We start from the raw sequence: 14150 nt of genomic DNA, 5'->3' as shown, positions 1-14150 counted from the left end.
CCGGGGGAAGGGCTCCTTTTGCAACAGCTGCCCAAAGCGGGAAAAAAATATGGGGGTAGGGTTAGTGCGGCTGTCGCAAAAGAAAGTCTTTCCTATACCGGTACTCAATAAATTGAATATGAGTGAGCTAATGATTTCACACTCTAAATTCCTGAATATTTTATTGAATGAATTTTTTACCCATCCAAAAAAAATCAAAACATGGTTTGACTCTTCATGCACATGTAGTATACATGCTGTCAACACGGTTCTCTGTGCTGTAAATTGCGATTCAATGAAGAGTTTCTTTATTATAATAAATCTATTGAAAACTTTCATTTTTCCTTTTTCATACAATAGAATAAGAAAGGAGCACATTAGGGTATTTCATGACATATTATCTTTCATACCCTTGCAATTAATTTGTGAAATTCAATTCATATCTGATTTTGCATAAATTTCCAGGATGATATATCATTCCTTGGAACTTAAGTAGGCATAAAGTTATACAAAACTTAGTTGCTTATATCATGCTTGTTAAGCATTGGTTCCGGTAGGAAGTAATTCCTTAAAAAGCTGTGTGCGCTATGAACGCCTAGCTTAGCCGGGTAATATAGGAGCGCCTTGAGCACCTAGCAAGGTGGATATGTGCGCAATATAAATACCCTATATTATTATTATTATCATTGTTCTTCTGTTTTAATTGATGTTGGTGTGGTTTGGTCTGAATTCAGCAAATTCCTTATAAATCTAAATAACCTAACACCAGGGGCAGATCCAGGATTTTCCGAAACGGGGTGAACATTTTCCCCAAGGAAAAATTTGACAAGCCCCCAAATAGGTTTTCAAGGTTTTCAACCAAAAATAATGACATTTTGTCCAAAATACTTGACAAGCAAAAAAAAATAATAATAAGGTCTTCAATTTCAAAATACCTCCCCCCTGAATCCGCCAGTGCCTAATACAATTTGTTAGGATTTTTCACATTGCTCAAAATAAGCGTGGAGGGGGGGGGGGGGGATATTGACCCGTATATTGAGATTCTTTGGAAAAACAACATACATGGTGACGAGGTCGCGTCGACGGTGAGCGACCTCGGTCCGGTTGTTTGTGCTGGTATTATGGTGGCGAGGTTGGTACCGTATGTCTTGTTGGTAATTTTATTTTACGCAGCAATGGATGTCTTTGACGAAGGAATTTGCGATGATATTGTAGCAGAGGACTGGGCAAAAGTAGAACGATCCAGAAGGGCAGTAAGTATTATCTGATCTTGAATAATTTTCTTGTTGAATTGCATGGTTGTGAGGAATATGAGCCATTTACCACCGAACCAATTGTTGCTGGTGCACTTTCGCATCCTGTTTCGCACCTGTCTCGTGCTCTACAAAATAGAGCCAGAGCATTTGCCAGCCGCCCCCGCGAGTGGGTTATAGAACACCGCTATATCTCGTCGGGCTGTGCTAAAGTGCACTCGCGCCAACCAATCCACATACTGTGCGAGACCCGGAGTGAGCTAGCCCCGGAGCTCTCCGGCGATTGCGCCAGAGTGTCGGCTCCGGCGCCGGCCAGCTTGTAAAATAGACAATCGGATTTGATGAGTGTTTCAAAGCTAATTGTGTTTGATAATGATATGAACCCTTTTGTCATGTGTAGATAAATGTCTTCCTTATTGTATTTCACATGTTTCTACATGTTGATTTTATCGTGAAATTTTTCACCTCTTTCTCTTGTTGGCGTGTCAAGTTCAACTGGTGTGCGCTTGTTTTTTTTGGGTTACATGTAGATTCTTTTTGGTCAAACAAACACTTTGAAATTGTCTGACATCCACGCCTGCACTGTATCGAATTTTAATTATGCATCAAGTGTAACGGGAGATTTACAGGACGACCTACACTCCCATACAGATGATGATGATGTGACGTAAATGGGAGTGGAAAGCTAAAGATGACCAGCACAGCTACAGTAAAAATAAGTTACAGTGAATTGACTTTTAGATTGAACAAAAAAAGAAGAAATGGTGCCCCATGTCTGCGCACCAATTCACTTTAGAAATCTACATACAATTCAGGGATTTTGAAGGCTTCATTTTGAGGCCGTTACATGAAATGCTTGAAATTAAATATTTTTGCACCATATTAAATTGGACGTTTTTAAAGGGGAATCCAGCCTTGGCCGTAAAATGTTGTGTTGGGAAGGAGAAAAATAAATTAAACAGAATGGTGAAAGTTTGAAAGAAATCGGACAAGCAATAAGAAAGTTATAGCTGCTTTAAAATTGAGATCACTAATACTATGTAGATTTCAAATTGGCAACTGGGTAAGTAAATTATGACAAGGGGCAAGGACAACTTTCCCATAGGCCATGTATTTTATTATCAGGAATTTGTGGTTTTCTCCTAAGTACCCATTCCCCTGGGGCAGTAATCTAAATATAACCCAGGTAGTATATTGTTTTATGTCCTCATGAAAGAAAGGTATAATTTGAAATAAAACTTTTGGGAAAAAGGACATTTTAGCCATAATATGTATTGGAGTACATGGAAGAGTAGTCCTTGCCTTACATCACTATGACATCCCAGATGCGGCCAATTTGAAGTCTCCATGGGTATAGTGATTACCAATATTTACAACTTTTAAAAATTCATATCTTTCTTGTTGTTTGTCCAATATTGTTCAAACTTTCACCGATCAACTTGTCTGATTTTTCTTTTCCTTATAAAATCAAGTTTTTATTTGGGTTGAATTCCCCTTTAATGGATATCGTGAGTGATTGTTACTGACCGGCCATGTATTACCGAACGCGCACATCATACGCGTCAGAAAAAAATTCATACGCTCAAAACTTTGCAACATCCTTCCAAAGGGAACTTTAATAGAAAAACAATTTTCAAAGTTTTTATATTCTCAAAATAGTAAAATATCATAAAAATAGCTCATCGATGATATTGTTTTTTTTCTCAACTTTTCCCACAGAAAGCACACAATCGGTAATACCATACCATTTTCAAGTGACCAAAATATTTCACATGTGAAGAGGGGTGCAATTGGAAGCTGATATCGTAAAAAATAAAAACAATTTTGGCAAAACTTTTACATATTTATATTTTGTAGGTATTTGTGTTATGGTTAAAGTTTTATGAATTTTAGGAAAGTATTGTGTTTGATATGATTGAATTCTTGAAAATTTTTCGGTAATACGATCCACTACCACAACTGTCTTTGTGTTGCATGTTTATTGTCAAAAGAAAATTGCACAGGTGAGCGTATGCACAGATGAGCACTGTGCGGACTTGGGTCACCTTACGTGTAGGGCAATACTTGAATGTTTTTTAATTGAATGAAGGGGAAAGTAATAAACTAGACTAGATCTATACGCAGAGTGTAACTGAATAAAGCATTGAGTGTGGAGACAGTAATGTTATTATTATGCCACCTCTAATTTCTTAAAACAGGAAAATTCTTTGTTTTAAGTAAATAAATCCTGAATTTAGATTGGAAAAATCAATTTTGTTACTACAAGTAGAGATACGAGTCTTCAATGGAATTTTCGTTTTTTTAAATCTTAATTTTGTATTTGTATTCTTATTTCAGGATGGTTATAAAGAGGGCATAGCACAAGGGCAGGAATCCTGTCTTCAACAGAGTTTCAATTCAGGGTTTTCGCAAGGAACGGAAGCAAGCTTCAGTCGTAGCTTCATCAAAGGAACCATCAGGTAAGTGATATTCTTTGGCAAGACTTTCATAAATTGCCATCTTTAGTTTAACAAATGTAATAATAATGATAGGCATTTATATAGCGCCATCTATCTAGAAATATTCTATTCCGAGGCGCATTGTTTATTATTATCATTACCCCGGCTTTAGCTCAAGCTGCCTTTCAGTGCTCAGTGCATTCAAGGAATTAATCCTGCCGGGTACCCAGTCACACCTCACCTGGGTTGCGTGCAGCACAATGTGGATAAATTTCTTGCTGAAGGAAATTACGCTGTGGCTGGGATTGGAACCCACGACCCTCTGTTTCAAAGTCCGGAGACTAATCCACTGGGCCACAACGCTCCACTGATAATAATAATAGCCATTTATAGAGCGCCATCTATCTAGAAATATTCTATTCTGAGGCGCATTGTTTATTATTATTATTTTTACCCCGGCTTTAGCTCAAGCTGCCTTTCAGTGCTCAGTGCATTCAAGGAATTAATCCTGCCGGGTACCCATTCACCTCTCCTGGGTTGAGTGCAGCACGATGTGGATACATTTCTTGCTGAAGGAAATTACGCTATGGCTGGGATTGGAACCCACGACCCTCTGTTTCAGAGTCAGAAGACTAATCCACTGGGCCACAACGCTCCACACTTATGTATCATAATATGGTGTCCAGTGGCCTGTTTCTCGAAGACTTACAGCTATGGTGACTTTGCCATGATGGCAACTACCATGGTAACGGGGCTCAGTAGCCAATCACAATCAAGGTTTCCATGGTATTTACAATACTGGCGGTGTTACCATAGTTGTAGCTTTTTATGAAATGGGCTCCAGGTCCCACTTAGTCTTCTCTTTGAGTACCACTCTCAATTCTTTATCTCTATTTCTTATGGAAATTTATGGAGACTCCATATCTTCCATCTTCCCCTTGTTTTGTCAATTTTCCATTTTAGAAAGAGGTTTATTTTTACATACCTTGTGAAGTTGTGACATACCTTGTTGTGGGCGTAAAGTTTTACCTACAATACTTGTTTGCCCCTCTCCTTCCAATTTCTTGAAATCGGTATAGTGGAAGATAAACTGGTACTGGTTATATGGCGATGTGTGGTTTCAGCAGGTAAATGTATTAATGAGAGCAAGGGCAGGTAAAAGATTGGTCAGGGTTAAACTTTTCCTTTTTGAACTCCCAAGTTTTCTCTAGATTTGACTTGAAAGAGTTTATGAAAGTGCTCTTCACTACTTGATTTGCCAAGTTATTCCACTCAGATACTACTCGATGTGAGAAAGAATTTTGTCTTTTTCGAGTATTTGCTCTGGGTTTCTCTATCTTATATGTCCTCTAGTTCTGGAGTCTTCATTGAATTTGAAGAATTTTGAAGTTTTAAGATCGTCAGTCTCTTGAATTATTCGAACACTTGGATAAGACCTGTAGACTCGGAACTGCTTTTGTAGCTCTTCTTTGGACTCTCTCGAGTTTCGCCTGATCCTTCTTTAAACATGGATGCCAAATCTGTTTTTTTTTGGTCCTGTACTATAATATTTTTTTTGGTGCACTTGAATACATGTAGCTTCGGATTCTGCCAAGATATGTAGGGAACTTAGTGGTTCATCATGTATTTTCAGTTTGTTGGATGTCAAAATTCAATTAGGGGCAAGAAGATCTATGCATGACATTGTTCAGTTTGTGTACATTATGGAGTAGTCTGCCATGCAAACCCTTCGCTCAAGTTATAAAGTGGTCTGAATATAATTATGCAACCTACAATCACTTGTGTACAGAAGGGCCTCTCACTGAGATAGTTTTATACATGCTAGTCTTGTGTGAAGGCCCACTTGTTAATCAAAGTTTCAATCAGGGTCTGTGCCACTGTGCCTGCAGACTTCTAATGGAGCTGATAACAGTATTATGATAATAATATGGTCTATTTATACAGTGCGTCCCAGAAAAAACGAAACCGAGATTAAGCGATGATTTATCATAACTTAATCACAAATACAATAGACAAATGACCTCTCAATGTAAAGCTTAGAATCTCTTCTTTCATCTGATATTACCTAGATTATTCCTTATTCACGCATGAGTGAGCAAAAACAATTTGAAGAAAAGATACCAAAAACTCATTTGGCGGGGGGATATCTGAATTTCAAAAAGAAAATCACATGCCTAAAAATTTCAATATCTGCTCTTTTATTTGATACCTTAATCACAAAAAATGGTCAAGAAGTAAAAAAGTTATGTTCCCTCGAAACAATGCTTGTATTTCCATAATTTTTATAAATAAACGTGTTTTCACCGGTTTCCCACAGAAGCTATGGCTGATCGTCAACAAAACGGAGTGTCAAGTGAGTTTGAACGCTAGCCTGTAGAACCTCTTTGTTTTATGAAATTTCTTGAAATTCAAGCCTTATTTCAAATAACCAGAACTTTGTTATTTCTTGACCATTTTCTGTAATTGAGGTATCAAATTAAAAAGCAGATATTGAACTTTTTAAAAATGTGGTTTTCTTTTTGAAACTCAGATACAGCCTGCCAAATGACTTTTTGGTATCCCCTCTTCAAATTGTTTTTGCTCACTCATGCATGAATGAGAAATAACCTAAGTAATTTCAGATGAAAGAGGAGATTCTAAGCTTTACAATGGTAGGTCATTTGTCTATTGTATTTGTGATTAAGTTACGGTATGCTAAATCATCGATCAATCTCGGTTTCGTTTTTTCTGGGACGCACTGTATAGCGCACCTGCTATAATATGTATCTATTTACTCTACTGCAGTTGATACTTGGTTTCATATTATTACCTTAGCTGTAGCTGAGCCGCCATACGGGTAGGCAGGTGCCCATTCACCTCATCTGGGTTGATTGCAGCAACACAATGTTGGTAAATTTCTTGCTGAAGGAAAACACGCCATGGCTGGGATTTGAATCTTTGTCCCTCTGATTGAAATACAAAAACATTTAAAGGAAAAGATGATCTAAAACAGTTAAATTATTCTCTTATTTTTTTCTTTTGCAGTGCACTAATAGCGATGCTCCATCTCAAAGATCAGGATACAAATGATGCAGAAACCACAGAAGTCGTCAATGACCTAGAGTTAATCATGTGTGATCTAGACTCTCTTCAAATGGATACTACAAAGGGATGCTCGTCTAGTGGTGAAGGGAGTTCTAGTGCTGTTAAAGGTTAGCAATTTCTTTTTCATGTAGCATATATTCTGATGAATTGATATATTGAATTCAGCGATTTAGCTCTACAATTTGAAAGACTGCTATGCATTAAGTCTTTTGTATATCATATTTTTACATAGGACTGTACATAACTTAGTTGAGAGCTTTTCTCTAATAATGACTGAAAATGCTATTCAAATTTGTAAAGCAAAATTATTCCGGGGGGGGGGGGGGATGTTTTGCTTCTCATTTAATAAAAAGCCATTTAATATGAGGAGTAAAAAAACATACAAAGTAAAAATACAGATCAGTTTTGATGTCTCCATTTTCCTAAATATTTGAATATTTCAATTATGAACTTCATTTTTTTTAAATTAGATTTCCAAGTAATTCCTAGTATGTCAAAATTTTCTTGGCACTTCTGCATTCTCCATTCCTATCATATTTTGATCATCCCTCATTGGTACACTAGAATAAAATATTGAAAAGGTCAATACTATTACATTAATTATCTTCTTGTGTTCTCAATGATATTACGGTACATTAATTATCTTATTTTGTTCTTAATTTCTCTTATTTTCTCTTATTCTGTAAATGCCCCCAGATGGTCCAAAGAGAAAGGAGGAAGACCAAACAGATAAGAAAACAACATGCTGTTTAGACTATGATACCAGTCATTCTGACTCTCCCGGTTCTAGCTCTACATGTATTCGTGATCAAAGTAGCGACAAAGTGACTGGTGGCAAGTCTACTGCATCTATTATGATAGATGCTGCTGGAAGCAGTGAAGAACATTTGTTCTATTCACAGTCGCGCAATCAAGAACTCAATAAGATCGTTCAAAGATTAAAGCCACATCTACAGAGAACCAAGTGTGAACATATTCTATCTGTATCTCATCAATTTCTTTAGTACTTTCCGATTGATTGAAAGGGATTCTGATGGTGGCTCAGTGTTAGAGTGCCTGCCTTGTTAACAGGAGGTTGTGGGTTTGCTCCCCTGCCGAGTCGTACCAAAGACTAAAATTGGACCTTCTGCCTTCTTGTCAGGTGCTCGACGTATGAAAATGGAGGAGGGTAATCATAACATTGTGAAGGGCGCACTTGGAAAACAGTTCATACGAGCTGAAACACAACATCTGGGTCAATAAGAGTTATATTTATGATTATTTTGTATGGATCAAGAAAAGGCACAGCTCAAGGGGCACACCCAGTAAAATTTGAAAATAAAATGGTGCATCCTGTAGAAAACCTGAATTGCACACCCCGCAATATGTGCGATGAACTTTTTTTTTCTGTGTCGAATTTTCAGACAAATTCACACCCTCTGAAAGCCTGACTCTGGATCCATGCCCGAAGGAGTTTGGTATTAGGTATTGATTGGATTCTATTTTTCACTCAGATTATTAGTTGAATTAAAGTGCATCCTAGGAAAAAGGGAAACCTGTTTCCAGAGATGGAATATCACAATCAGTTACCCGTATCACAAAGCTTAGCTATGATCGTAGATTTTTTTTTAATGGATTGATTGCATCGACTGCAATATACCATCAGTCGTTAAAATCAAGCGTACGATTAATTGTTAACTATTGTTTTATGGGACCCAGATTAGATTCAATCTTATTGTCCAATGAATGGAAGTTCGGTGCACGCTGGTGATTTAGAAAAATACTAATATAGATACAATCTATACCAATAAACAATATGACAATCAATACATCCAAACACATCAGCAAAATAGTATTGTAACTTCTGCATGTGGATTAACTATTGAATGATCATTGAACTCATTTGTGACATTTATATATTGAACTAAATACATAAAAATTAATGGACAACTGCTCCAGCTATGTACCCAGGCGTGACAGGCCCCGCCCCTCTCGGACGCATCGATCAGTGTTAACAATGTGTTTAGCATATCGTGTAACAGATCTATTTATAATGCATATAGCATTTTCATTTATTTGATGTACGATAAAACAGCAATGTGGATAAAATGCCTTGCTGAGGGGCATAAGTGCTGTGCTGGGAATCGAACTTCTGATCCTCGGATCTCGAGCCAAGCGCCTTAGATCACTCGGCCCGGCATCTCCATTGGTGGAATATTATGTGATATCTTCTGATTTCAAATTTGATATAACTTACAAACTACTTTATGAAATAGCAAATTGTGTATATTTAGTTTCATTGACATTAATTGTCAATTCAATAGAACTGGTAGCCGTATTTCACCGTGGGAGGTATTGTAACTATACAATGAAAAGACTCTATGTACCTATGTACAAGAAAATGGGGGGAAAACATGCATTCCTGATGAGAAAATAGTTTAAGATGAAAATTTGGATTACAGGTAGGACCTCTTTGACCCTAATCAAAGCATTACTTATAAATTTGTTGAAAACTGGCACTATTGGGACGAACGGATGAAAAAAAAGTTGTGAAACTTAAATCCCAAAGTGATAAATATTTGGAGATCTGCAATCAGGAATTATCACACTATGATGAATTAGGCTTCTGTTTCTTTTTTCTTTTTTAACATGAAACCTTTAGATAATGCACTTTCAATCTTTTCCTCATTAATTGCATTTCTGTATTTCTGGGGAGCATGTCATGAAAGGACTTTTATCCAACATGTCCTGTTTTATCTGACAAACACTATTATACAGTGCTTCTCGGCCAAACACAATCACGGAAAGTTGTCAGATCTGAAAATTTGTCGGACAAAAATGTTGATGAAACGCTCTTTTTCCTCTTGCATGAATATGTCTCATGATATTTATTTTAAAGCTAAAATTGAAGATTTTCTATCAATCATTTATAAGATTATAGGTAAAAAAGATCTTACTACAGTATATAATTTGCATAAAGCTAGCATAATACCAATTTCTATTAGTAGTTTTTTACTTTTAAATCTTTATTTTTTTAAAGAAGTTCACCCGGTGAAGTTTATTGCAAAATGGCAGAAATAGATAATGCAACATATTGGTGAAGTTTTGAGAAAAATCCATCAAAGATGGAAAAAGTTATTAGAATTATAATTTTCGATATGTGACGTCATATGCGAGCAGCTTCTCCATACATCGTGTGGTGAAAATTAATGAAATGTCATTTTCTTTTAAAAAATGAAATGGGTTTTATAGTACTTTCAGTATATCAAGAAACATATCATTTCACACCCACTAATATAATCATGAACCATTTAAAAATTGAAATTTTTGCATTTATATTATGTTACTTAATATGGGGCAGCTGCTCGATTATGGTGTCACGTATCTAAACTTTAAAATTCTAATAACTTTCTTTTTTATCCTTTCAATCCTCTAATAACTTTCTTAATCTTATATAAAAATTTCCCAAAACCTTCACCGATATTTTTTGTTATTTTTTCTTGTATTTTTACATACAATTTTTCGTCAGGGTGAACTTCCATTTTTTAAAATTTCATTTGAGTTTTTCATTGAGTTTTCCCTGTAACATGTTTACCTTTTGCAGCATATAGATGTTCTGGATCTTACTCTCCTTTGCCCATCCAAGAAACATGCATAATTAAATAATAATTAACATTATTTCTATAGCGCTTATCACAAAACATGTCTCTAAGCGCATTATGTCTGTAAGAGGCTCATTAAATGGTAGCAAAAAAAAATATTGAATGCATATTGATAATGGTTAATAAGGATTTATAATACACTACTCAAAAAAAGTTAAGTACCACTTTTTAATGTGTGTATACAATTTTCAAACCGGGTGTTGTATTTCTAGAAATACCCGAATATGGCTGTCTTGAATCTCCTCAAACACCCTGTAACAATTTCACACATGGGTGGTTTCAGTTGTTGCATGATGTCTCTCGCATTATTGCATATCCTGAAAAGTGGGCCCATTGTGAAGTGGTACAAATGTGGATTCAAATGCATTTTCTGTCTTTAGTCTCTACAATCAACAAATTGCTGACAACAGCAATGCCAAGATACAGCTGTCCAGGATGCCATCAAACACAATGAAATCAATTTCACACATGCAGTTCTTTCATGTCTCTTGCATCATTGCAATGTGCCCGTACAAAAGTGGCTTCCAAAGCATTTTCTGTCTTTAGTCTCTACAATCAACAACTTGCTGACAATAGCAATGCCAAGATACAGCTGTCCAGAATGCCATCAAACACAATGACATCAATTTCACACATGCAGTTCTTTCATGATGTCTCTGGCATCATTGCAGTGGGCCATAAGACAAGTGTCTTCCAAAGCATTTTCCGTCTTTAGTCTGTACAATCAACAACTTGCCTACAACAGCAATGCCAAGACACCACCTAAGTGAAACAGATGTAGCCAGAGCCCTAGGGATGCTGGAAGCTGGCCTCAGTCAGCGAAGAGTAGCCAGAATGATGGGCGTGTCACACAGTGTCATTAGCAGAGCAAATCAAAGACACCGAGAGACAGGGCTATACTCCGAGAGACCCTGCAGTGGCCGACCAGTTTCGACAACCCCTAGAGATGATCGCTACTTGACGAATCTCAGCCTCCGCAACCGCTTTCACAGTGCACGCCGCCTCAACAATGACTTCGCTGCAGCAACTGGAGTGATTGTTTCCACTCAAACAATCCGTAACCGACTTCACAGAGCCAATATGCATGCCAGACGGCCAGCTCAGTGTGTCCCACTCACCCCTGCTCACAGAAGAATTCGTCTCAACTGGGCCAGGGAGCATGTCAGATGGACCAGACAGCAATGGCGTAGAGTTCTGTTCACAGATGAGAGCAGATTTTCCCTTGACCACAATGATGGACGTTCGAGAGTCTGGAGGCGACCAGGAGAGAGATTTGCAGACCCCTGTATTGCAGAACATGACCGTTATGGGGGAGGCAGCGTCATGGTGTGGGGAGGCATCACCTACGCCAACCGTACTCGTCTCTACGTGGTCCCAGGGGGAGCAATGACAGGAGTGAGGTACAGGGATGAGGTCCTTGAACCTATAGTGGTGCCATTTGCAGAAAATGTGGGACAAAACATCATTTTCATGGATGACAATGCCCGTGCCCACCGAGCTAGGGTGGTGACCGAGTTCCTTGAGGGCCAGGGGATTGAGCGTATGGAGTGGCCAGCGAGGTCCCCGGACTTAAACCCGATAGAGCACGTCTGGGACATGATGGGGAGGAGTCTCGAGCAGCTCGAAGCCCATCCACTTGGACTGCAGCAGCTGGGTGTGGCTCTGGAGGCTGCATGGGATGCACTGGACGTCAGAGACATCAATCGCCTCATCAGCTCCATGAGACAGCGCTGTGAAGCCGTTATTGCTGCAGGAGGTGGTCACACTCGTTACTGAACTGCCTGAAAGACACTCAGACATTCGTTTTTACCACTTCATGTCGGTAGCTGATACCCCTCGGGGCCCACTTTTCAGGATGTGCAGTGATGCGAGAGACATTGTGCAACAACTGAAACCACCCATGCGTGAAATTGAATACAGCGTGTTTAAGGACATTTAGGACAGTTGTACTGAGGTATTTCCAGAAATAAAACACCTTGTATAAAATCTTTATGTACGTTTTAAAAAGTGGACCTTAACTTTTTTTGAGTAGTGTAAATCTAAAACCATCTAGAAAATATGCTAAGCATTAACATTTGCAGTTTTTTTATTTGTGCTTGTGCATCGGCATATGAAGGAATTTGAGGGACAATATTACTTGATAGATGACCATATTCTCTAAACTGCATACTGACAACTAATATGTATCTGTCTGAATGAATGTGTGTGCGTATGTTTGAGAGAGTGGTTCTAATGTTATTTACTTTGACCGAAAATCAGAAAAAAAAATCATGAGTGACCCCCTCCCCACAAAGAACCCCGATCATTATCCTCAGTAAAAAACGAACATGTCGCACCCAATTCATAGTGGAGATGAAAGGAGTATATACTGTGATTGGATGATGCCTGTCTTGTTCCAGAGAGAAGAGAGCGAGCAAGCTGGAGAATCATGTACATGTGCCCCCTCCCCCTAAAAGAAATATGACTCGCGACATTTTGTAGACGAGGTTTGCCTGCAATGTCCAAGACCAATCTGAAATGAATAGCGCCACCTTGTGGTCACAGTTTTCATTTTAAAATGATATCCATCCATCGAATTTTGCAATGTCCGGTGGATTTTTCGTCTCGCCGATCCACGCCCTTCTCTCATGTTTTTTTTCGCAGCAATTTTGCTTTTCTTTATCCCTGCAGAAACATATCATTTCTCCAAAGGTCTTGTTTTTTTTAACTGTATCATTTATTACCCAAAACGTAACCACGATGAACGTTATTCGCAATCTTCGCGTGTGTGGGTGTGGGTTCGGGCGCGAGAGCGCGTGTGTGTTGTGTTGGCGGGTAAGGGAGAGTGTCAGTGTGAAATTGTGTGTCATGTTTGTGTGAATGTGTATATATATGTATATCATTACTATCATTAACATGTTTATCCACATCAGAAGCAGCAAAATTGCAACTCTACCACCGTCCCTAACATTACCACCCCAACAAAAATGATGTGAACTGATCGTCTTTCACGTAGGTATATGTTGTGGGTGAGGGTTTGCGGGTTTGTGTGTGCGTATGTGTGTATCATTATTATAATCATGCTCATTGTAGACATCCTCGCCCCTCATCATCGCATTATTACCACCATCATTACCACCATGATCGTCTTCATCAATATCATCAGTGTCGTCACAAACTTCATCATCAGCATCAACACCATCGCTGAAATGAAACAACCTCCATCGTCATCATAAACTTCATCAATCTTCCTCCCCTCCTTTTCATTATCATCTTCATCATCATCACCACCATCATCATAATTACCATCATCATCATCATCGTCGTCATCATCATTATCATCATCATAAACTTCATTAATCTTCCTCCCCTCCTTTTCATCATCATCGTCATCTCCATCGTCATCATCACCACCACCACCACCATCATCATCATCACCATCAATCATCGTCATCACTATCAATCATTATCATCGTCATCATTTGTATCATCATCGTCATCTTCTTCCCCTCCTTTTCATCATCACCATCAGTCATCATCATTATTATCGTCATCATCATCATCAATCATCTTCATCATCACCACCACCACCACATCATCATCAACATCCCAGCGATGGTGTAATTTCCTTCAGCAAGAAATTTATCCACATTGTGCTGCACTCGACCCAGGTGAGGTGAATGGGTACTCGGCAGGATTAATTCCTTGAATGCATGAGCGCTGAAAGGCAGCTCAAGCTAAAGCCGGGGTAATAATAATAATAACAACGCGCCTCG

At 38.3% G+C, this 14150-nt stretch overlaps 1 protein-coding gene across 1 annotated transcript; it reads left to right on the top strand.

The window, feature by feature from the left end:
* The first annotated feature begins 1043 nt into the window (after positions 1-1043).
* LOC129274472 (uncharacterized) lies at positions 1044-9120 on the top strand. Its single transcript, XM_064108727.1, has 4 exons — positions 1044-1232; positions 3570-3691; positions 6695-6861; positions 7451-9120. The coding sequence occupies exons 1-4, from the start codon at positions 1101-1103 to the stop codon at positions 7756-7758; spliced, it is 729 nt and encodes a 242-aa protein (XP_063964797.1). The 5' UTR covers positions 1044-1100; the 3' UTR covers positions 7759-9120.
* Positions 9121-14150: the final 5030 nt, after the last annotated feature.

Source organism: Lytechinus pictus, chromosome 13 (assembly GCF_037042905.1).
Source record: "Lytechinus pictus isolate F3 Inbred chromosome 13, Lp3.0, whole genome shotgun sequence".
NCBI classification, from domain to species: domain Eukaryota; kingdom Metazoa; phylum Echinodermata; class Echinoidea; order Temnopleuroida; family Toxopneustidae; genus Lytechinus; species Lytechinus pictus.
The sequence above is the reverse complement of the archived record's forward strand: the minus strand, read 5'-3'. Positions and strand labels throughout refer to the sequence as shown.

Excerpts from the sequence above, each read along its gene's own strand:
- LOC129274472 (XM_064108727.1), top strand. The coding sequence starts at position 1,101 with ATGGTGGCGAGGTTGGTACCGTATGTCTTGTTGGTAATTTTATTTTAC. Across the intron at positions 3,692-6,694 it reads TTCATCAAAGGAACCATCAG|TGCACTAATAGCGATGCTCC; the intron begins GTAAGTGATATT and ends TTTCTTTTGCAG. Across the intron at positions 6,862-7,450 it reads GAGTTCTAGTGCTGTTAAAG|ATGGTCCAAAGAGAAAGGAG; the intron begins GTTAGCAATTTC and ends AAATGCCCCCAG.